This window comes from Apteryx rowi, unplaced genomic scaffold (assembly GCF_003343035.1).
Source record: "Apteryx rowi isolate R43461 unplaced genomic scaffold, aptRow1 scaffold_84, whole genome shotgun sequence".
NCBI lineage: Eukaryota > Metazoa > Chordata > Aves > Apterygiformes > Apterygidae > Apteryx > Apteryx rowi.
Window position 1 is genome coordinate 2,561,227 of NW_020451138.1, and position 23,563 is coordinate 2,584,789.

Here is a 23,563-nt window from a genome sequence, read left to right on the forward strand (position 1 = left end):
GGAGGCTTCAAAATCAGAACATGCTTCCATGTGCAAGTACAGATGACCGCTACCTCTCCTACATATGTAATCTTAGACACTGAAATTTGGAGATGCAGTCTCTAGAAAGGCAGATTTTCTATGTCAGCCATGTGTGCCCATAGGCTACATGAGTACAGCCAAGCTCTGCCTAAGAAAAAGCGCAAGATGGAGAAAAAGGCAAACGTAGGCATACTCTCCTTTTGTAAAATCAGGCAGTTTTGCTTCATCTATACATACAGATTGCATGTATCCAGTCAGTGCAATGTAAATTCCTTCCTTCCTGTTGAGTTACTCTGCTGATCACAATGGTCAGACACAGATGGCAACCCAGTAAGACACATATATAGATATTCAGCGTTCCTCTCAGAGGGCCTATAGTTACTCCTCTAGACACTGTACAACTGGAGTACAGGACTGTGCCTACAATTGTAGCAAATTTAAACCTTCAATCATTTAGCAGATTTTCAGCATAACTGAAGGTTTTTATTATTGAGTCGGCTTTGGTACATCCGGCCATGTTGAAATCTTCATTAAAGGATCATTAAAGCTTAATTCAAGATTAAATATTAAGACTCCCCTACAAAATTCGCACTACGCTGTATCAGCGCGATTAGTGCAGACACCTGACAAAATCCATCAGTGCTACTGATGTTCCCCAGCCACTCTGGGCTTCACCATCCCTGCCCAGCTCCCTCCTTCCCGCCGAACAGGTGCTGCCGCTCCCCACATGCTCAGGACCCAGTTCCTGCCTCTTCTCACCCAAAAAAGCCTCCTGCACAGCGGGAGACAGAGTGGGACATGCGGGAGGGAGGCCACGGCTTAGAAGAAGCCATCTCCTGCACACACAGGGCAGAAAGACCTTCAGGAGCTCTGCAAGAGCAACCTGACAGGCCAGAAATCACCTTTCCCCCCTTAGCTGCCTCCGTGTTGTCAGTCCTTTCGAGGGCCCCCTCCGGCTGCGGCCTCTGCACCTCCCCAGCACCTCCCTCTCCGTCAGCCTTCCGGCTGCTCCCAGGTATGGTTGCTGGGCGGTGGGCAGCCGCCCCGGGCCGGGCGCCATCCTTGCCCAACCCGCACCTCACTGCAACGCTCGTTTTTCCTTAAACTCCCCGTTTTTTCTGAAACTCCCGTACTCTGCAAGAAGGTGGTGCCAGAAACCTGGCGCATAGCTGAACAGGGTAAGGCACAGTGCTAACTCCAGCCTTCCCTCAAAACCCTTCCCAGTTTCCCTCATACCAGCCAGCCCAAGCAAGGAACCGGTGAGTGAAGAGGGCGAGCCTGGCTGTGCGTGTGGAGACTGTAAAACAGGGGAAATAATACACGTGCTGGAATATGAATGTTTCTTTAGAAGCCGTTAGGGCAGCGGGACAGGGGGGAAGACACGGCACGGCGTCGCTGGGATCCTGACCCGGACTGTTTCAGCCAGGAGGGTCGGCACCACCGGCGGCCCGAGGCTACGGCTCCCCTCCGCCACGGCCGCCCCGCGGCCAGGGCGCGGCCGGGCCCGGGTGAGCCGCGCGGTCCCGGCACAACTGCCCAGCGGCGGGGGCGGCTGCAGGCTCGCCCGCCCCTGGGCGGCCTCGACGAGGCAGCCAATCGCTGCCCAGTGAGTGATCACGCTGGCCAATCAGCGCGTCCGTTAGCCTAAAGCACGTCGAGGCCCGCCACGTGGGCCGGGGCGCTGGATGGGGGAGCCGCCATGTCTGACTGGGAGGCGAGCAGCGACGAGGACTCCGGCGCCGCGGGCCGGCCGCCATTTTCTGTGGCCGCCGCTCCGCTCCTGTGGCAGCCGCCGGTGGCCCCTTCGCGGAGTCACGCCTCAGCGGAGGACGGCAGAGGGCGAAGGGGCTCTGAGAAGTGGCGGGAGGCGGCGGCGGGCAGCCTCCAGGGGRAGGAGTGGGAGCCTCGAGGCGCGGGAGGCTCCTGGGGCTCGGTGGAGGTGGCGGGGCAATGGCCGCCCCGCGCCGCCGCTGCCGCCGTCCGCCACGCTCGGGACCCCGCGGCGCCCCTCTGCCTCCACCTCGACAGTGCCTTGGTCGGGGCTCTCATAGGTAATAACGCCCGCTAACCCCCCCCCCCCCGTACCTGTCCCGCTGAGGTAAGTGGGTGGGGAGGGAGGCGAGGGCCCGGCCTTGGGGCGCGGAGAGGTTTGTCAGTGCGGGTCCCTTCCCGTTCCCCTCAGCTCCTTGTACCGAAGGGGACTGTCACGGCGCGGTGCTTCGCTGCCGCCCCCCCCTCCCCCCAACCGCCTGGCCGGGGAGGCCCGAGGCCCCGGCTCGCCGCCGGCCTCTGCCGCACGGGGGCCGCAGGATGCTTTTGCGGAGCACCGGCTGAAGCGGGGAGCTTCCGCCGCTAACTGGGATAATTGAGTTTTCCCTTCCTAAATCGGTTGACGACTTATGTTTCTGGCGGCCAGTGGACTGCAAGTGTGTTGATGCTCCTCCCTATTCCTGTGGCACAAGGGTGACTCTCTTTTGAGCTCATTTTGCTGCTCTGTCTCTTCATCTAACACACTTCTCCCCCCCCCCCGCCCACACACATTTGGCTACTTGCCAAAAGAGCTACCTGCCTTTTTCTGGCTTTTCCATGTCGCAAGTTCTTTTATTTAGGGATTGGTCTCTCTGGTGAAAGTATCACTATTTTGGTTGTCACCAAAAAACCTAGAGTTGCAATGGGTAGTTTTTGACAGTTTGGCCTAAATATTTATACTACTTATGATGTATCTTTATAACAGATCGGGGCGGAGCTAAAATAAGAGAACTTGAGGAGTCTTCAGGTGCTAGGATACAGGTACTGTGTGCGCTGCATCTCCTCCAGGCCAAGACTCTGTCGGGAAGACGGTTTTGGTTCTACTTCTGTGTAAACCAGGGTTACTGAAGCAACTTGTTGCCCCGTAATAATTCTGGTCTTCTGTAAGAATAGCTAAAAAGGAGGAGGAATCAAGGGTATGACTTGACTTGTATGTGAAGGTAGGGAAAGTTCGCTGTTTGGGRTTTTTTTTTCTTCTTCTCTTCCTGGAGTATGCGTTTAATTCCTTTCCTTTTTGAAAGGGAACTAGAGGGCCTTTCCTAGAAGGGAAGTTCAAACACAGGAAAAAATGCAGTGCATATTCTAGTATAATGTCTGTCTTTGCAGCACAGCAAAGTTCAGTAAGGTTTTATAAACATAGGTTTTAAAGGGAACATATGAAGCTGAAGTAAAGATTTTTGGCAGCATCACTGTGCAAAACAAAGCCAAGATGTTGATTGAAGATACTGTTACAAGACTCGGGCAAAACTACATTAGAGGTGGGACTGAGAAAGGTAAGAAGTGTGTTTTAAAAAAAACAATGATTGTAGATCGTTTCTGTGTRTTTGGTACTTTTGCAGGAGTGTTTGTATTTTACCAAAATGAATAGACTTTCACCTTTTTGGGGACAATGCAACACCTCCTAAAACAGAAATATCTAGACATCTTCTATCACCTGTGAACAGTTCTCCCCCTCAAACTGTCAGACTTCCTGTGAACCTCTATTCCTGAGTGTTTCCAACAACTTAACAAATAAAAAAAAAAAAGTCATATTACTTGATTTCTTGCAGTATCAGTCTGATCCCCTAGAAATACCAAGTTTGTTTCCATTGTATGTTCTAATGTAGTATCTGTGCAGTATTAAAATTCACTAAGGTTGCATAAACATAGATTATAAAGTGAACAGGTACTGATTACMGCATGGATGGGGCTGACTTCTTAACTCTTTTCATGGTAAGTTAGTATTTACGGTTTAATTTTACACATCATGTCTCACTTTATTATGCTTTATTGTGTTAACTCTGTTACRTGGTTATCTAAGTAATGACTGTATTTTGAGATACTGCTTATGTTATTGCTATTTGTCTTGTTTGCCTGTACAATAAGCCCTTAGGGGCAAGGACCATCTACAGAGTCATGCTTGAACTGAGATGTTGTTGAGGAAGAAAGGATCCGAGCTATGTTCCAGCCTTAGAATGAGGATTAGATTAGTTGCCAGTTGCTTGTGATTTTTTTTTTGTTTGTTTTGTTTTAAGGGCCCCAGAAAGTAGACTAGTATGTATCTTTCAAGAAGCCAGGAATACCTGATCTGTATTACATGTGTGTGACTGTGTTGTTTTTGCCCCACAATTCCTGTTTTTTCCACTCATAACTAAATGTGTTGCCATTTATATCTTCAGCGTAAAATCTTTTTTCCTGAAGAAATATTAGCCTTATCAAAAAGGGCATAGAGCATAATTACATTGAGATTTTATTATGATGGTACTTTAGAAATAAACCTTGCTGTTGTAGCTGATTTAAAAACAACAACAACAACAAAAAACTTCCTGTCTGCTTATCATAAGGTCTGGTTCACTTCCCCCCCCACCCCAACCCCTGCTGCATAACAAGCCTTCTTTGTAGCTGAAGAAACAGCATTTCAGAACCTGTCATTAGCTTCCTTTAAGCAGCTAAAGATATTGAAATGTTTTTCTTCTTTTCTTGCACAAATGGTTTTGTACAGCCTTTACTGATGGTTTCAGGATAATGCTTAAGAAAAAACTTTCTGTTTAAATGCTTCATGTCTGTTCAAAAATAATAAGAGGTCTTTTAATATTAAAAAAGTATGGAAGATAAAGGTGTTTTGTTTTGGGGAGGGGTTCTTCCTCACCCCCCAACAGATTCCATCAAACAGCAGCACTTTGGTAGTAATTCTGCAGCAAAACACTTGGATCTTATCAAGCCCGAAAACACCCTGCAGAAATCTGTGATTAACTGGGCCTCCATTCGAGAAAATAAAGCTAGATATGAAGCTATGAAGTGGGCAGGTTAGTTTTAAAATTCTGATTGTATTTTGCTGGTCTTCATCTGATAAATCTGTTGAATGTGTAAACATTTTTAGTTTTTGCTCTGAGATGACTTTCAGCATCTGAATCAATTAAGTATATACAGTGAAGYGACCCACTTCAGGATTTCTCAGGGGTGATCATGGAGAACGGTATAGTCGCTGTGTGAAGACTTAAATGCAGTACTCTGTATTTCAGCTTCTGCATTTGAAAATGCTGTGGTTGTATATGTGGCTGCAGCAAAAATTTGAGAATTGTTAAATGTAATACAGTGTATTAGTAAAAATATTTTAGAACTTGAAATGTAGGGAAGTAGTTGTTTTACATGTGCTTAAGTGTATGTCTCGTGAATGCAACAGTAGTCTCCCACTGCTTTTGACTAGTTTTCTAGTACAAGGCACAGTCTGCTTGGGTTTGGGGTTTCCATCTTAAGCTTTAGCAGCCTTGCCCTGAATCTGCAGCATCTTTTACTGACTCAAGCTCACTTTTTCTGATTGTTTAAGACTTGCCTCCAGTTGAGAAAAACTTTTATAAAGAATCATCAAGGACTGCATCTATGTCACAAGAAGAAGTGGAACTGTGGCGGTAAGATCATTTTGCCAAGCAGATGATTCCCCGTAGAAAATAAATAACTATTAAGGTATAAAGCATTTAAATGGGAGATGAAATACTGAAACAGAAGTATTAATGTTTATGTCTTGTAGTAACTTAGCAGATCTTTCTTAGGAATTGAACAATTACTAGTAGATGAGGTATTATTAGTTGCTTGGAAAACTAACTTCAGGAATTAACTGCTTCCCTAAAAAGTGTTTGATCAGTTTGACTTTCAAAAGGGAAAAAATCAAGACTGTTCATTGGCTTTTGGTTCTTTCTTTGCCTTTTATTAGACAGTACGTTCAAGGTTTCTAGGTCCTTCCAAATAAACCTGAATATTATTCACATGCTAAATACCTCTTGGCAGCCATTGTTTTTCATTATATGTTTTAGTCAAACATCCTCTTTGAAGCAGGTTTCAACTTTGATTACTGTTATTTTTTCCATCTATCTTGTCTTTACAAGTGCATCCTGGTGAGTACATGCCTCAGTTAATTGTATCCATTCATCTTGACTTAGCAGTCTACATCATTACTTTGCAAGAAAAACAGATCATCTGTTTCAAATGATTCTGTTCAGACCCTGTTAATAGTTTCAGTCCTTTTCAGTAGTTCTAATGGAATTGGTAAGCATTTCTTGAAGCCTTACCTTTTATTACTTGTCTTTTTGCATGATGTCTTTTTTTGTTGTTGTTGCATGCCCACCAGAAAACCTTGCCACTGTGAGTGAAGCTTGGAATTGACACCTGTTTCCTTAAAATACATGTTACTGTTGGAGCTAGCCAAGAGTAACTGAATATTGTTTTTTACACAAGTGTTATTCCTCAGTATGTGTTCTGAGCCTACGAAACAATGAAGTGTTTTTCCTTTTTCGTCTTATCTGTTCACCTTTTAACAAAACAAAAACAGATTGAAAATACCTTTTTTATGGAAAGAGGTTGAATTCTTTTCCTAGCCTACTCCCTGCTTGAAGTAAAAATTTGTGGAATGGAATCTTCAGAACAGAAGAGGATTGGAATAAAGATAAACTACTGCATATTTATACCTCCTGATTGGGCAGAGGGTGGGTGGAGGATGACCCAAAACCTTGGTGTTTATATAGTTTTTCGTGTGCCTTTTTTGTAGCTTGTCTTACTTATTCACCTCCTGCTTTTGTTCTAAACTATTTTGTTTGTATTTTCTAGGGCATCCAGAGATCTACTCTGAAAATATTTTAGGAGAGCTTTTATCAGAATATAGAATTCTGACAAATAAGTCCAAATCCATTCTTACAAGTTTTAGGTTGCCTTTGAGTGTAAAAACTACAACAGTTCTGTAATTTATGATAGAGTATAATTGAAGTCTGGTATGACAGTGGTGTGGTGCATGTATAACTTTAGATTAGTCATTGATAAAATTTTAAAGAGGAAATAATAATAGAGGAATACAGGAGAAGTTTTTCTATAGTAAGGCTTTCCTGGAAGTTAGAAGCATGGTTATAACTCTAATCCAGGAGCCTGAATTTGTTTGTTGTGCTCGAAACTCCTTTTTTTTTTTTTTTTTTTTTTTTTCCTTTTTAAAGTCAGAAAGATGTAGTCTTGTGTATTTTAGTTTCACGTTTTCAGATTCTGTGGTTTTAAAGCTGTTGCACTACTTCAATTCTACACAGGAAAGAAAATAATAATATAATTTGTAATGACTTGAAAGAAGGTGAAAAGCGCTGCATTCCCAATCCTGTTTGTAAATTTGAAGATGTGTTTGAGCATTATCCTGATGTTATGGCTAATATCAGAAAAGCGGGTTTTGAAAAGCCTACACCAATTCAGGTATTTCTTCAATTCTGGTCGATGTTTAACTGAAACTTGAGAGACGTACATTTAAGTATGCGTTGTTCTATGTTAGTCCCAGGCATGGCCAATCATACTCCAAGGAATTGATCTTATTGGCATAGCACAGACGGGTACCGGGAAGACGTTAGCTTACTTAATGCCTGGATTCATTCATTTGGATTCACAACCAATGTAAGGACTGTTTGTATCTCTGAGTTGCTTAGCTGTGCATACTTCTATTTTATTTTTTACCCCCTCAAGTGGTGATTTTCTAGTAAAAAAGGTAAATCATAAATTGAAAAAATTCATAAGCCTGGGGGAAAACATTGTATTTGTTACAGAAACTGTAAGTTCTAGTGGGTTTCAGCGATGGGAACTGAGAAACTCCAGAACAGTAAAAAAAAATTGTAATATCAAATGTGATGGACTTTGTGTATGCTCATATAACCACATTGTAAAGGTGCTTTATTGCAGACCCAGAGATCAGCGTGGGGGACCGGGGATGTTAGTCCTTGCTCCCACTCGAGAACTGGCACTTCAAGTTGAGGCAGAGTGTTCAAAGTACACATACAAAGGAATTAAAAGGTAATCTTCCCTCTCACTTGTTTCTTAAATAATCTTTTTCTACCACTTTTGGCTTCATTAACCTACTAATATAACTGCATTTGTTAAGGAGGGAGGAGGAAAGGTGCTAAATGAACAGTTCATATTTTCTTGATTTAAGGATGTCTTGTATTCTGTTTGTATTGTGTGGAAGGTGTTCCATGAACTGTGAGGTCGTATGCATACTGTGCCTCCATTGGGGGGAAGAGGCTCAGATGTATTATTTTTGTTTCTACCCAGAGAGAGGGAACTTCATCTAAAAGAGTGAAATTTTTAGAAGAAGCTCTTATGTAGTCTTGTGACAGTATGTCTGTGGGTATCATGTTTAAGGAGCTTGTATGGTGTTTCGGGGTTTCTTTTTTGTTTGTTTTCTTCAGGATGTAGTCTTTTTGTGGGGTCTTATCCCATGAATGTTCATATTCTTCATATATGCAGCTTCAGCCTGCTGTCAGATCACTTTCTCTAGAATAAGGCCATGTTAACAAGCTTGCTTTCAGAAGTTTTAATTTGTGTTCTGCTGCCTCAAAAGTGCAGTGAACTTCTTAAGGATGATCTCTTATAAATAAACTGATTGTCAGTAGCTGCTCTTCTTTGCTGTATCACTGTTTGTATCAGAATATTTTATTCATATAATTATAGGCTCACATACGTTAGAAAGGACCTTCAGATGTCATCTAATCCATGCTCTTGTCCAATGCAAGTCCGTTTAGAGTAGGCTGCTCAGGGCCTTGTCTAGTCAAGTTTTAAGCATCTCCAGGGATGGAGATTTAGCAGCCTCTCTGGGCAACCTGTTCTAGTGCTAAATCACCCTCATGGTGAAAATCTGTATCTTATATATGCTTGGAATTTTCAGTGTTGGACCTTTGTTGCCTTTTCTTCTTCCAGTGTGGATATCTGATCTGTCTTCTCTACACCCTGCTGCTAGGTAGCTGTAGACAGCAATGGGATCTCCTGTGAGCCTTCTCCTCTTCAGGCTGAACAAGCCCGGTTCCCCCATTTCTCATGTCACATACTCCAGCCCCTTGACCATCTTGGTAGCTATCTGCTGGACTTGTTCCAGACTGACAGTGCTTTTCTTGCAGTTGAACAGGGGAATGCAAAAACTGGATATGGTACTCGAGGTATGGTCTCACGAGTGCCAAATAGGGGGGAGTAATCACTTCTGTTAATCTGCTGGCTACACTGTTCCTAGTACAGCCCAGTATGCAGCTTGCTTTCTCTGCTGTGTGGGGCACAGTGCTGACTGATGCTTAGCTGCTTGTCCACCCAAGTCTTTCTGCAAAGCTGTCTTCTAGCTTGTTGTCCCCCAGCCTTCATTGTTGCATCRGACTGTTTCATTCCAGACACAAGCCTTTGCTTTTGCTAAACTTCATGAGATTCCTGTCAGCCCATCTCTGCAGCTTGTTAAGGCTGAATAACAGCCTGGCCCTACAGTGTACTGACTGCTCCCCCAATTCGGCATCATTCACAAACCTACTGAGAATGCACTCTGTCCCATCGTGCACATCTTCGTTAAAACTATTAAACAGACATTATTGTATTCTAAAACTTACAAGGTTACTAGAGAGTCGTCTAAGTATAGCATTCAGAATTAGTTTAATAGTCATCAAATGATGCAGTGTATTTTCTGCTTCCCTCCCCAAAATACTTGAGTTTTACAAAAAGTGATAAGTTTTTGTGTAGGTCTAAAATCTTATGAGTACATTGGTTGGTTTAATAGCAAAAAAATATGACTTTTGAAGGTACGCCTTAGAAAATCATGCATCCTGTTTTGGGTTCATCTATTTGGTATGAATATTTTAAAAACAATTCAAAATATACTTGTAGCTTAATAACCATCTTTCCTTCCTCTCATGATTATTTTCGTTGCAACTTCAGCAGAGAACTATTGCTGTACAGTTCAGGGGGGGAGGGGAATCATTCAGTGTTAAGCTATTATTTACTATGATTCTAGCAGTCACACTTGCATTATACTTCTTCCTTTGGGTAATACCAGATGATACCTTTTTAAAGTAAAGCAACATGGTGATGTTCGTTTGAAAAAGATTGATTTTAGTTGAACTTTAATACTCTGCTTCTGGAAAACATTTTATTTTTTAGTATTTGCATATACGGTGGTGGGGACCGAAAAGGACAGATAAACGAGGTTACCAAAGGTGTGGATATTGTTATTGCTACTCCTGGCAGACTGAATGATCTTCAAATGAACAGCTTCATAAATCTGAAGAGCATAACATATTTGGCAAGTAGTTGATATGAAAAAATAATGCACCAGTTGGGAAATAGTTGACTTAGTCTGAACTCAAGCTTTACTTTAGCTTTCTTTTAAATTTTAAGTCTCAGTTACAATATCTTAAGGCTAACATTGGAGTTGGAGGAGGAGGTTCATTGCTATCATAACCACACTGCACACAGGAAAAAATAAGGCTTCTAGCAGAATAAGCGTTTTAAAGATCATAAATTTTTGTTTCATAATAGTAATTTTTGCTATTTCAAACTTAGTTATGCAAAGACCAGTTATTAATGGATCAAGTGTCTTCCCTGAGTCATCTTTCCCTTTTCTTTTAAAGGTTACTAATAAGTTCTTATTAGTACTTGTGCAGTAAGGACCAGAGGAATAGAGGTACAGCTGTTGTAGCTGTTTGTAAGAGACTCATCCTCTGGTGAGAAAACAGACTTTGCCCATTTTATGGAGATTGCCGATTATATTTCAATACACCAGGTGAACTGACAGCATGAGAAAATCTGTCTTCCTGCTTGACAGAACCATCGAGTTAACTGCAGTCATGGCTTGTCTCAGACTTTTACTAAATCATTCACTCCAGAAGGGCTTCTCTTCTTCATGATTTCAGAAGAAACACTGGTTATTTCTGTCACATATGACCTTTTAATTGTTTAGAATGGACATATCATTTGGGGGGAGAATTTAACTTAAAAAGCCAGCACCTGCATATGAGGAGTTTGGGAAAAAATGCTGATATCTGTCTTAAATCTGTTACAGACTTGGTTTTGGGGTTTGTTTTGTTTTTTAATCAAGCATTTAGCAGAAATAAGGAAAGTAAACTTAAACTACTGGTCTGATTCATCTAATATGCATACTTATATGCCTTCCTCTCCATTTCCAGTGAAGTACCAGTGTGCTTACTAGCCTAGAAAATTTCTGTTGTTGGAAGGGGCATCGTAACCAATCTCTGTTCAAAATTGTGAAGCTTCAGCCTTGCCATTTTACTAGAATATGGGTAGTTTAATGAAGCCTCTATGAATCCTTTGAACATAGAGAGTGAAACCAGAAAMCAGAATTCCTGTCTTCTGCGTCTCCTGAGGATTTATTATTGGTCCAGAAAATTCCAGAGATTCTATACTAAAAGTCTTTCTTTTTGGGTGCATTATTCTACACTAAAGAAACTACAAAACAATGACGACAGAAAAGGATTAGCATCCAAGTCTTACGTTTSCACATAAGTGAGTGGAAAATGTTGATACTTAAAATACATGATCCATATAACTGGTTGATTTAGATAAACTATTTGAAACTTAAGGGAGAAAAACTGGTTCTGGATGGCAGCCTTCTTTCATTGTATAAGAGACTGAAAACACTCACAAGTGTGCTTGTGTTAGAAGAAGGATGGATCCTGAATGGTTGTATTCAGAGTTTCAGTTCACCTGTTCTCTTTTGCAATCTTATTCCCCCCAAAGAAAGGGGGGGGGTGGATTTTTTTCTTTTTATAATTCAGTTAACAGAAAAGAATTGAATGGGTGGTGCCACTCTTGGATTGGCCAAAATAATTGCTGTTATTGTGAATGGACCCGAAGGGCTTTAAAAGTTTAAAGAAGTGCTAAAAATCACCTTAATGGCTACGTGTTGAAAGCTTGTATTCTTTAACTTTGCAGTCTTTACCAGAGATGACAAAGTAGCAAGTGCCAGCATTATTGCTTTCATATGCACTTGACAAAAATCTATGCCTCCATGGCAATACTGGTATCAGTCAGATTTTTACTTCTAACCTGACAGATACCTAAGGTATCATTTTGCTTTAATTTGCATGTTGGTTTTGTGCACATCTGTCCTCTGCAAGGAGTCAAAATTATCTTGCTTGCCCTTTACCCCTCCGCCCCCCCCCCTTTTTTTTTTTTAAATGATAGGGAAGCAATCCCTTTTTACCTGATAAAAGAAGTTTGAATTTAAGTCAGAGAGAATTTAAGTTTCCTAATGAAAACCAGAATGTACAAAATCTAGGTGGTTGGTTTTTGAGGTTTTTTTTTTCCCCCTCCCTTACTGATGAGGAACTAAATTGATAATTGATATTTTGGTCTAGTATGAAATCTTTAACAGGTTAGCAGTGAGATTTCCCATTTAAATTTCTAAAACTGTCATCAAAAGGGTGCTGTGTGGATTTTTTTTTTGTAAGGTTTGGGTGTTTCTTTTTTGTTATTTTTCTTAGTTGTGTGCTTAACTGTAGGCACCAACCAAATTAGAGTGAAAAAAGAAAAATTAAAGCACTCCAAAGYATGCTGTTTCTTCTTCAGTGACTTTAGATGTTCTTAAAGATGATGTGGGCTTTCTTGTGATGCCTGCAAATGTACTACATAAGGGAAATTGAAGAGGTGAAAGAAAAAGTTGAACAGGTTTTGCAATAAACTACAGAGCGGGTTCTGAAATTAAAATCATTTTTTAAAATGGTCTGCTATGTCAAGTCTTGCTGAAACTCTTCTAAGGAAATTAGACACTAATCCTATTCTAAGCAGGTTTTAGATGAGGCTGACAGAATGTTGGATATGGGATTTGAACCTCAGATAATGAAGATCCTAATAGATGTGCGGCCTGATAGACAAACTGTGATGACAAGGTATGTAAACATAGCAGTGCTCAGTATTTGAATGAGTTAACTTCAAAATGGGTGTGTCAGTTTTAGTAAAGGTTTTACTAGCGTAAATRACAATGACATTTTTTTCCTGTCTAGTCAGTCCTAATGAGGTTTTTTGTTTGTTTTGACAAGATAGTTTACACTTCTGCCTTTTCTGAAGTTTTATATGCAGCTATGCAAACATCTGTGTTCCTTCCAAAAAGGAAGGTGTGTTGGGAGTGCTGGGAACTACCATATTGATATGAAAGACTAACTTATGTTTTTGCATCTGGGACCAAACATGTATCCAAGCTTGTGATTAGTACCTGTGCTAGTCTGTACCTGGACTCATTTTGAAATTGTGCAGTTTTCAGGAGTTAAGTAACAATGTCCCAACAATAACTCTTACAATCACGAGTATTTTGGATTGGTGCTACTGTTTAAAAAAAAGTTAGGAAGTAGGAGAAGCTTGCTTATTAGAAGTCATTAAATTACTAAACTCACTCTTTGGCTTCATTAGGCTCCATAATTGTTGCATAACTTTCTAGGTTTAAAGTATGGTTATCTTGAAAGGAAGAGAGCTGTTAACTTTTAATTTGTTAGGACGATTTCTAAATGTTGTGGAAGTTGACTACTGTTGTTGAACATTCAGGTGCCTCTGGTGTGTAAGAGGAAAGAAAGAAGAATGTGATTAATGTATTAGAGAAGACTTTGCACTCTTTTCTTGTATGTTTGTTTTCCTCTTCACTTCCCATTAGTGCTACTTGGCCTGATGGTGTTCGTCGCCTAGCAAAATCCTATTTGAAAAATCCTATGATTGTATATGTTGGCACTCTTGATTTAGCAGTAAGTTGCTCTTTCTCTTTTTTCTTTTTTTTTTGTTCTAGAAGAACCTACAGATAAACCAGAAATTTTATTTTACTTTTAACTATGTATAAAGTAAATGCTTGTAACTAAAATCAATATGAACTTCCAACAAACTCTGTCAGTCTTTCTAAACTTTTAATGAAGCTTTTAACGAGCTTAAAAAGAGAATGGAAAAGAACTTTGTTCTAATGTTTATGAGCAAGCTCTTGAAGTCCTAAACTTTTAGAAGAAGACATGACAAGCAATTATATCAACCAAATCTGAAAGTTTACTGAATGTCGTACTCTATAAGCACGTTCCTGCAGTTTCAGTAATATTGACTTGGCTGAAAGTTTTATAATGGCCAGATACTTATGATATTGTCAGTAATTACTATTTTGAATTTGTTTTGTAATTCTTTTGATTCAGATTTGAATTCCAGATAAAAATAGGAAAGAATTGTTCAGAGCATGTAGATGACTTGTAACTGTAGATGACATAAGACAGCAGAAGCTCTATTTTGGAAGAGTGTTCATTCTGAAGCTTACTAGATTTACTGCTTAACTACTGATCGTTTTATCAGTTACTTCAAACTTAAGTATTTTGTATATCCGACAGTAGTATTTGATAAGAGAATATGGTTGAAATAGCAAACTGCAGTGTTCTGAGGTGGCTCATGAGAAGAATTTCAACCATTGATTTGTATAAGCACTGGGTAACTTGCTTGCAGAGGAAGATAGACAAGAGAAAGATCATTTCCTATCCAGCATGGAAAACTTAATCTCTTCATATGGATGACTTAAAAAAATTTAAGTGCTTTGCTTTTGCTGCTTAGCTGTATATTTATACTAGAAGAACTTAATGATGTCAGTTAGTGTTGAAATGTCTGTGCCATATGATGATTTTAAAAAAAAAAAAATTTTTTTTTTTTTTTTAATCATCTAACTTTGTTAAACCTTAACCTCTCTGTGTTTTCCCATGTGGAGAAGGAATCTTCCTGAGTACCTGACCAGTTTCTCAACTCTTGCCTTAAGATGTGGCTTACGATGCATTGTCAGGAGAATGTCTAGACTACCCAGAACAAACTACTTCAAACTGCTTTTCACTAATATTGAGAATCTTTATTTCATTTCACCTCACTAATCTGCAGATCTCTACCTTTTAAATCACTGAAAATAYATGATTAACAGACTGCTTAAAGATAAATTTTACTACTCTCCTAAGGCAACTAGAAAACAACAGATCTGTGCTGTTTGAATTCTAATATATATTCTATTTATTAATTTTATAACTTGGGAATTAACAGAAAAATATTATTCAAATCTGTTTCTATATAACATGTTGTTGTTGTTTGTTTAACAGGCAGTAGACACAGTAAAACAGAGAGTTGTTGTTATCCCAGAAGAAGAAAAGAGAACTTTCACACGGTACTTCATTGACTCTATGAAGCCAAAAGATAAGGTCATCATTTTTGTGGGAAAGAAACTTACGTATGTAATCACTTCCAAGTATTACATCTGTTCTTTTTCGTTTGTTTGTTTTTCCCTTCCCCTCCCAGAAATGCTTAATAGTTTCTTATGTTCAGATAATAAAGTGTGATAGCAACTTTCAACAGTGTGCTGGTAATATTGATGGCTGTGGTGTCCTTCCCCAYTTCCACCTAACCCCTCACCCCAGAAGATTGCTTGCCTGGTACTTCATATACTTCTTAATTTCAGAACCACTAATAATGGTGGTGGGAAATCTCAATTTCACATAATTAAAATGGGTGTTAATGTTCTTAGGGATATATTAATCTAACTTACTCTTTACTTGCATATCCAACTGGTGTGCACAAAACTGGTTTTTTTTTGTCTATCATTGTACCATACCTGAGCCTTTCAGGTGCTATGGCGAACAACATAAATAATGGACTCTTTTTGTTTCTTCTTTTGATGCAAGGAAGTGAGACAAAACTTTGTAGTTTGCCAACCTTTAGCTTCTTGAATATTTGAAACTAATTATGCTGTATGATGCATGCAGTATTTTTTTTTCTAGTTTGTGGGTGGAGGGCAGAGGTAGAGCCTGACATGAGCTGCCCTTGAAGCGGTATTGTGGGGATTTTTCCTTTAAATGGATCTAAACTGTTTTCTGAAAACTTTTCTTGAGCAGTTAGTGTGGGGAGCTTCTGACTCCTGATCAAATACCTTTCAGCTGATAAACTTTGTTGCCTGTAGCACATAGCTTAATCTTGACATCTGCCTGGAAGGGCTTCAGACTTCTTTCCAGAAATGTAAGAACTGAGGCTTCTTTGGCAACRTCAGAAACACTGTTCTGAGATACAAATACTCAACCAATGTCAAAAGACTTTTTTTTTTTTTTTTTTGGTAAGGAAATGTCAACTTATTAAGACAAATCCTTTGTGGGAGGGGATTTTTTGGGGGATGTGTACAAAAATAAAACCCTATTAACTGCTAAAGTACTACATTTTAACAATTCCAAAACTATTCAAGTGAATACATACATGCCATATGATCATGGTGTGCTGGTGTCCATGTAAAACAAGAAAGCTTTCCTTTGCACTGTCCACAGAGTGAATTTTTTTTTACTTCTTTATTTTCCCTTTCTTTGTGTATATATAAGGCACATGATACCCAGTGCCATCTTCTCAACTGTTCCCATTAAGGTAGAGTGCTTTTGGGGTTGATAATTTTTTGCTGCATGGCTGTCTTTCTTTGCTTTGTGGATTCATTGTTTTCATAGAAGACCTATTCTGGTGTGAGAGGAAGAGAAGGGCTCAAAAAAACATACATTTTTTTATGTTGGGAATTTTCTGTGCTTTCTTCCCTACTGTTAGAATAAATATCAGCTGGCCTTGGTAGGATTTTGCCTCATTAGACCCATGCTTAGCTGTTGGCAGCACATTATTATCTCTGCATGTTTAATCTAGATGCTGTATTTTATTTTTAAAGAACCATTGTTTTATTTCATCTTAGAGCTGATGACTTAGCAAGTGACTTTGGTCTCCAAGGAATTCCAGTTCAGTCACTTCATGGTAACAGAGAGCAGTGTGATCGAGAACAGGCTTTAGATGACTTCAAGAAAGGTAGGTTGGTACCCGAATACTGCTTTGTTTAGCCCAGGTTTTTAAAGCATATTCTGTGCAACTTGGTGTCTATTTATAAGTGCAGTGACTCTTTAGTGCATTAGAAATGAAAATGTTAAATGTATAGGTTTGAAGCTCTGAACGATACATGTGTACTTTGTTAATCTGACAAACAGCAAACAAAGAGTTTGTTCTTTGTTCAATAAAAATTGAAATGGTTAAGAGTTAAATAACTTAAGGTAAGGCCTATTTGAAGTCTTTGTGCAGCGGTCAATATTGTACTGGTCTACAGAACCATTAACTTCAGTGTCAGATGATGGTGCTTGCAGTGAAACAGTTCTTTGATTATGCTAGGAGGATTGTACTTTGGGATTATGTGACCCAATGTTAGTAAAACAAAAAACAGTCCTGTGGTAAGGATGCCAGCTCAGGTGATAGTTGTTACTTGGTTCTGCTGCACCTTGTTGTTCTACCTATGAAATAAAATAGTAAAATGATAATATGAATATTTACCTGCCACTTAGTATCTGAAGTTAAGTCAGTGTGAGACACAGCAAACGTTTCCTTTAAGTACCGAGGATAGGTGTGTTATATACTAGCAAACCAGTAGGCTAGAATAGATCTTCTGTGTATGCCATAAACTCCTGTTGGTTTTTTGTTGTACTTATTTTAGGCAGGGTCAGAATACTGATAGCTACTGACTTGGCATCCCGTGGTCTTGATGTGCATGATATTACTCATGTTTTTAACTTTGACTTCCCTCGAAACATTGAAGAATACATTCATAGAGTAGGTCGTACTGGACGAGCAGGGTAAGTATTTTCAAGAAAATAGCAATATTTGTAATTAATTAATACCAGTATTTTATGCACTGTGTTGGTGTTTTCTCTATCAAATGCTAGAGCTACAGGTGGTGCAGAATGGAGGAGTGATGCTTCCAGAGTATACCCGAGTATGCTTCAGATAATGACACGTTGCTTTGTGTTTTGAAATTTGTCAGCTGTTAAATTGAAGGCAAACAAGTTTTATATTTTTCTGTTATTTCATTGAAATAGTTGGGGGAAGAGATGTTTGAAAACTGTTTTAATGTGAGGAGGAATTATAATTCTGTATAATTATAAACTTCTGTATAGATGTTCTAAAATGTCATTTCTTGTTTAAGTCTGTCTGTTCATGAACTGCTGAAATGCTTAGTTTCCTAAACAGTCCATTGGTAAAACAGTTAAGTTCAGAGTTTTCTGCCTGTAATAGTGGTATAACTTGGTGTTAGGAGTTTTGAATACTGCTTTCCCAGGCTGACACAAATCTCTTTCTTTTCTTGAGATATTAATGCATGACTTTTCATATTTATATATGTTGTCTTTATGCTAGATTTGTTGTTTAAAAGTCTAAATTATCTGTGCTTTTGCTCCATTTTAGCTGAATTGCCTTATTCTGGCCTTCTCAAAAACAAAAAGTTGTTTTCTGCCACATGCATAGCAAGTACTCCAACCTGCTTTATTTAAAAGTTCAGAAATACTGCCTGTAGTCCAATTTATTACTAATTGAAGTATACTTTGGTAGGAAAAGTCTAACAGTATAGTATTTTGAAGATCAACGTTTATTTTGTTCCTTGTTTAGACGTACTGGGGAGGCAGTAACACTTGTCACTAAGAATGATTGGAGAGTTGCATCTGAGCTGATTGACATTCTGGAAAGAGCAAACCAAGTAAGAAAGTATACCTTACTGGGTTAGGCTTATATTGATTATGGGTTACCATCTGAACCAGGTTGTGAATGTGAGAGCCTGCTTATATCTTTCTTGATGATAGTATGTAGTGTCTCAGCAAAAAATCAGTACTTAAATCYCTCTTGTCCTGAATATCCTTAGCTTGGACCTTTTCACAGTTGTATTTTACCTTACTACAGATGAGTCCCAGAAAAGAATCTCCAACTTTGATTAAAGCCTTCAACATCCCAAGAAAAAGCAATTATCTAGCACATGCATGTATGCTCATATGCACACACATGCATCCTGCAGAGGAATAATGATATGTTTTATTCCTTGCTATTTAATTCCACTCATTTCACTTCTGAACACATGTACCACTGATCATCTTTAACAGTATAAAGATCAGAAGAAGCTCAGCCATCCTTTAGTTTCTAATGTCTGATGCTCATGATATCTGCACATACTTTTCCCAGCTATTTTTCTTATAGATGTTTGTAAATAGTGGAGAAGTAGGACTAGAACATGTAACTTATCTTCTTATTTAAATGAAATGTTTTTTCTTACTACCATGTCTGAGAACACAGAAACAATTACGTTGCTGTTTCTTGTTCTAGCAAGAAACAGTATTTTGCCTTATTTATAGTAAATACCCAGTTCATGCCCTGACTGAGTTGTGTGGGGTCTCTTTTTTGATGAGTTTCTTTGTTGTTGATGAATGCAAACTAACTTGCATTTACCGAGGGCCAGGAGGGTGCTTATAGTTGTTATTGTGGACATTTACTCAAACTTTAAACTCTGAGCTGGAACTTGACCTAAATCTTCTGATTTTTGCAACTCTTCTTTGAAAGATGTTATGCCACCAACTGCAAACCTGATAAAATCCTTTTGAGGGAGGAAGAGAAGAGATTTGCCTCCTAAAAACTACTTAAAGCTGCAGCACTTTTTCAGGAAAAAAACAAGAGGTGAAGCCCCTAGCAATTCATGTCCACTTGATTAGAACTTAGACATGCCCTGTTGTGTATTCTGAATCAGCCACTACCATCCATGCATGGTCTCCTGCTTCAGGCTGAAGTTCCCAAAGCTTATTAAGATGCAGTAGTTTAGCTGGGAATGGTTCCTGAGTTCGAAGGAGAAAACACTTCTGCACCCATACCTTCAAGGGTAACTACTAGTCATATCTTTCTCAAGCTTTAGTTACAGCTGTTAGAGAAACAGCTATACAAGGCAGTTTTTTCTTCAGTCACAGCAATGAAAATATCATGACTTTAGGCATCATGTGAAAGGGAAGGAGAACAATTGATGACATCAAGGTCCACAGCGCTTCAGTATCAAAACAAGTAAGGTGCATTTGTTAGCCACCCAGATGTTGTCCATGATTCTGAATACACAGATCAACTCTCTAAAGAAAAACAGGTACAAGAGAAAGATTGCCTGTTTTTTATATCATGTTGCAGGAATCTTACTTGATGAAATTGCTCATTAAGAAGCATGGACAGGTTTATGAGGGAATTTGGTAGAAAAGCACAGGAAAACACTTCTTCACTGTGAGGGCAGCCAAACACTGGAACAGGTTGCCTGGGGGGGTTGTGGAGTCTCCGTCCTTGGAGATACTCAAAACCTGACCGGACACAGTCCTAGGCAACCTGCTCTAGGTGACCCTGCTTGAGCAGGGGACCAGATGATATCCAGAGGTCCATTCCAACCCCATGTATTCTGTGATCTCTGTAATGCCATAATTTTTATGTAACACTGTTCTTGGTATCTTTAGTCTTCCTTGTTTTCTCATTTGGACTACCATATCTAGGGTATATGTTTAGCATATATATAAACTGTCTGTGTAAAATCTTACAAAATCAAACCATTCCATGAAGTGCTGGATGTTACCTCAATGAGACTTTTCTATGTTCCATATTCTAGCTCCTTCCCACTCTTTCCTTAACCTCTTCAAAAACCAATCTGACAAGGAACTGTTGCAATTTGAGGTGGAATAAATTCTATTCCATGCTGCCAGAGAGGGTCTGCTGTGATACAGGGGAAGAAAATTATACACTGCTTCAACTGGAAATCTAACTCTGTCTCACTATTTCTCTATCTAGTGATAAGTCTCTGACTTTCAGCTGGAGAGATGCATCATTTTTTTCACTCTTTTTCTTTTAAACAACATCTAAAACTTCAGATAGAATAGACTGTTTCTATAGGCAGCCTGTTTTGTGGGCTCCTGGCTGCTGGGTAGATGTTTACCAATGAGAGCAATTCAGAACATAAAATGCATACTAGCAATCTGACTCATCCCAGTTTAAGAAAAGTTGCTGATAGCAAAGGGTGAGCATCACTGAATTATGCAGCCTGACAAAAGAAGTTGAAGCTGGAGGGATGCCATCTTGCTCTGCCATGACCTTTGTTCTGGCTGTTTCCTTCACCTGGTAAAGCATTGTCTGGTCTAGGAATTTCTAAGGAGACTTAACAGCATGTAAATTCACTAAATTTCAGAGCAGTCCTCCAAGCTTGTGTTGCCTTTTTGCCTCTTACTGAGGGACAAAACCATTCAGACTGAGCAATCTAAGAAATACCATCATGCACTGGAGGGGCTTGTGTTTTCACTCCAAACTCGGGGAAACTGGACACATCCTACCTGCTATATGACTCTGTGCTGTAGCAGGTTGTCTAAGCAGGCTGTTTTTGATAGATTAGTAATCTGAAACCTGTTCTGAGAATGCAATGAACAATTAGTAGTCATTAATGTCTGCATGATGTCTGATCCAGTTTAAGAACTTACCAGACACTGCCTTTGTTTCATGATCTATGGGAATGGGATGTGCTTATTGTCCCATTTCTTCTATTCGGTAGTATTAATCAATGTCACTCAACCTAATAAAGTCTGTCTGTAACTCTTTGCAGCTGGCCTCAGTCTTTACTAACTTGAGTAATTTTGAGGGGGACATACTATTTACTTCCTTTTCCACAAAACTGCAAACATGCTAAAAAGCGCATACACTAGTACGGATCTCTGTTAGATGTTCTGGTGACCTGCCACTGGTGTGAGAACTGACCACTTACTCCTGCCCTTCTGTTTCTATCTTTTAACTGTTTATTTTATCCATGTGAGGATGCTTCCCTCTTAGCCAATGACAACATTTTTACTTTAAGAGCCTTTTGGAAGGGGAACTCTTGTACTTAATGCTTCCAAAAGGAATTTTGTATCAATCATAATTGTATAACATTCAAATATATATATATAGCATGTGTCACATTTTACTCGAAAATATTACAAGTGCCATTTGTTCATTATCACTAAATTTATTTTTATCTGAAATGCAACTGTTTTAATTAGCTGCTTATATGTTGTCATCAGATATAGTGATATTAGTGTACATGTAATTGAAAATGCATGGATGCTGTGCTGAATATTTTCACTCAGGCTATGGTATAGTTTTATTTAAAAAGGTTAGACTGTGCATCAGTAGATCTACAGAAAAGCAAATCTGCAAAGTGACAGGAGCCAGATGAATAACAAGATCTAGTTTAGGAACACTCAAGTCAGTTATGTTTTTGTAAAATAGATGTCTAAAAGCTTATAGAATTACTTAAAACTGACCATGTTCTTGTGCTGCTTTCTTGCCAGGCAGTTCCTAATGAGCTTATCTCAATGGCAGAAAGATACAAACAATTTCAGCTCAAAAAAGAAATTGAAAGGGATGTTAGAAGACCTCAGAGACGGCCCCCAAAAGAATTGTAATCGCCTTGAAGTTACTGAAACAAAGTAAGTGATTATAGGTAGTGTTAGCACCTATGGGCTTGAATTTAGAAGTGAATTTTCTTGATTCATTGTATTTTGTACCTGTCACAGTTAAATAATGCAGGCATGTACACTAGTTTAAAAAAAAAAATCTGGATTACTTTTACATAAACTCAAAATAATGCCTGGACAGAAAGCCAGTTTTGTTTTGTAACTTAAGAAAAGTTAATTTCAGTACTATTTTCTTAATGCATCTAACTTCTAAAGCCATTATGTACTGGTTAAAAGCAAATACTTTTTTTGCTTTTTAAAATAAATCGCAGTATTAACATATGAGAATGTAAAAGATAACTTTTCCTTTTTATCTTCAGAGAGCTGATTAGTGAATGTAAGCAATGCTTGTCAACGTAGTTTCAAAATACTGTACTTCTCTGTTGATATGCCATGTCAGTGGCATGCAGGAGTAGTTCTGATGTTAACCTAAAGTTATTTGAAAACTGCTTTGTTTGCAGTAACAGATGTTTGCTGAAGCAAGTATTTCATACTTTAACAAAAATGGCTTTCAATGTTAGTTTTAACACTTATGTCTCAGACTTTTTTGAAAGAAGTCTGCATTTCCTCTCAATGGAGAGGAGCACATAAGAGGTCTGTGTTCATGGCTGAGAAAAGGAACTTCTATTTCTGCACGCAGGGATGTAATGTTTTAGCTTTTGGGTGTGTGTGTGGGGGGGAGTAGTTTACCAGAGCGATATTAACAAAGTCATGAAGAGCAGCTTGGAAAAATACATTTGAAGGTCAACTTTATTTCTTTCAGATAAAGTTGATTCAAATCTTACGCTTGGATGTCATGTTCTTTCATGCAGATGACTAATGGTAATGGAGTATCCTTTTACTCTTCAGAAGTTTAGAAAGAAAGGGGCTGTTTCTATACAAATGACATTGGTCTGAACTTGTGTTTACTTGTGTGTGTCTCATGAGTAAATGGAAAACTAATAAACTAAATCTAGTGAATGAGAATATTTTAGTAAGATAATCCTCTGAAGTTTTTTCTGGCTTTTTTTTATGACTGAGGTGAAATATGGGGATTATTTAAGGTGATAGGTATTTTGCCTTCAAAAAGTAGGCTAAAAATATGGACTTCCTATGTCTTCCCCCTTAAGAAAAGCAAAAGACGTAGTTTTGTRCAGCACAGCAGTTCTCAAATGCTGTATATTTATCAACTGCAAAATTTTAAAAGTAGGGAATGTCATAATTATTCTTTTTTTCCTAAYGCTCTTCAGTGTAAGAAAAAGTGAGCTGAATTCTATCTGGGCACATTAATGAAGAGTTGTCTAAACTATAGCCATCAATGCTATTCAGACAAAGCAGGATGAACTAAAGTGTAACTGTGCCCAAGTTCCTCTCTTGCAATATAGTAAATTTTGAGTTTTGCAAATGAAGGTGAACAAAAATCTAGAGAATTTCAGCATTGTGCTACATTTTGA

The 23,563-nt window shown here is 39.0% G+C and overlaps 1 protein-coding gene across 1 annotated transcript; it reads left to right on the plus strand.

Moving 5' to 3' along the window:
* The first annotated feature begins 1,720 nt into the window (after nt 1-1,720).
* Nucleotides 1,721-22,079, plus strand: DDX43 (DEAD-box helicase 43). Its single transcript, XM_026090013.1, has 16 exons — nt 1,721-2,072; nt 2,756-2,811; nt 3,191-3,308; nt 4,728-4,835; nt 5,357-5,438; nt 7,095-7,251; nt 7,328-7,446; nt 7,729-7,839; nt 9,958-10,099; nt 12,604-12,704; nt 13,460-13,547; nt 14,910-15,037; nt 16,523-16,632; nt 17,306-17,444; nt 18,253-18,340; nt 21,966-22,079. Exons 1-16 carry the CDS (start codon nt 1,721-1,723, stop codon nt 22,077-22,079), a joined length of 2,013 nt encoding a protein of 670 aa, XP_025945798.1.
* Nucleotides 22,080-23,563: the final 1,484 nt, after the last annotated feature.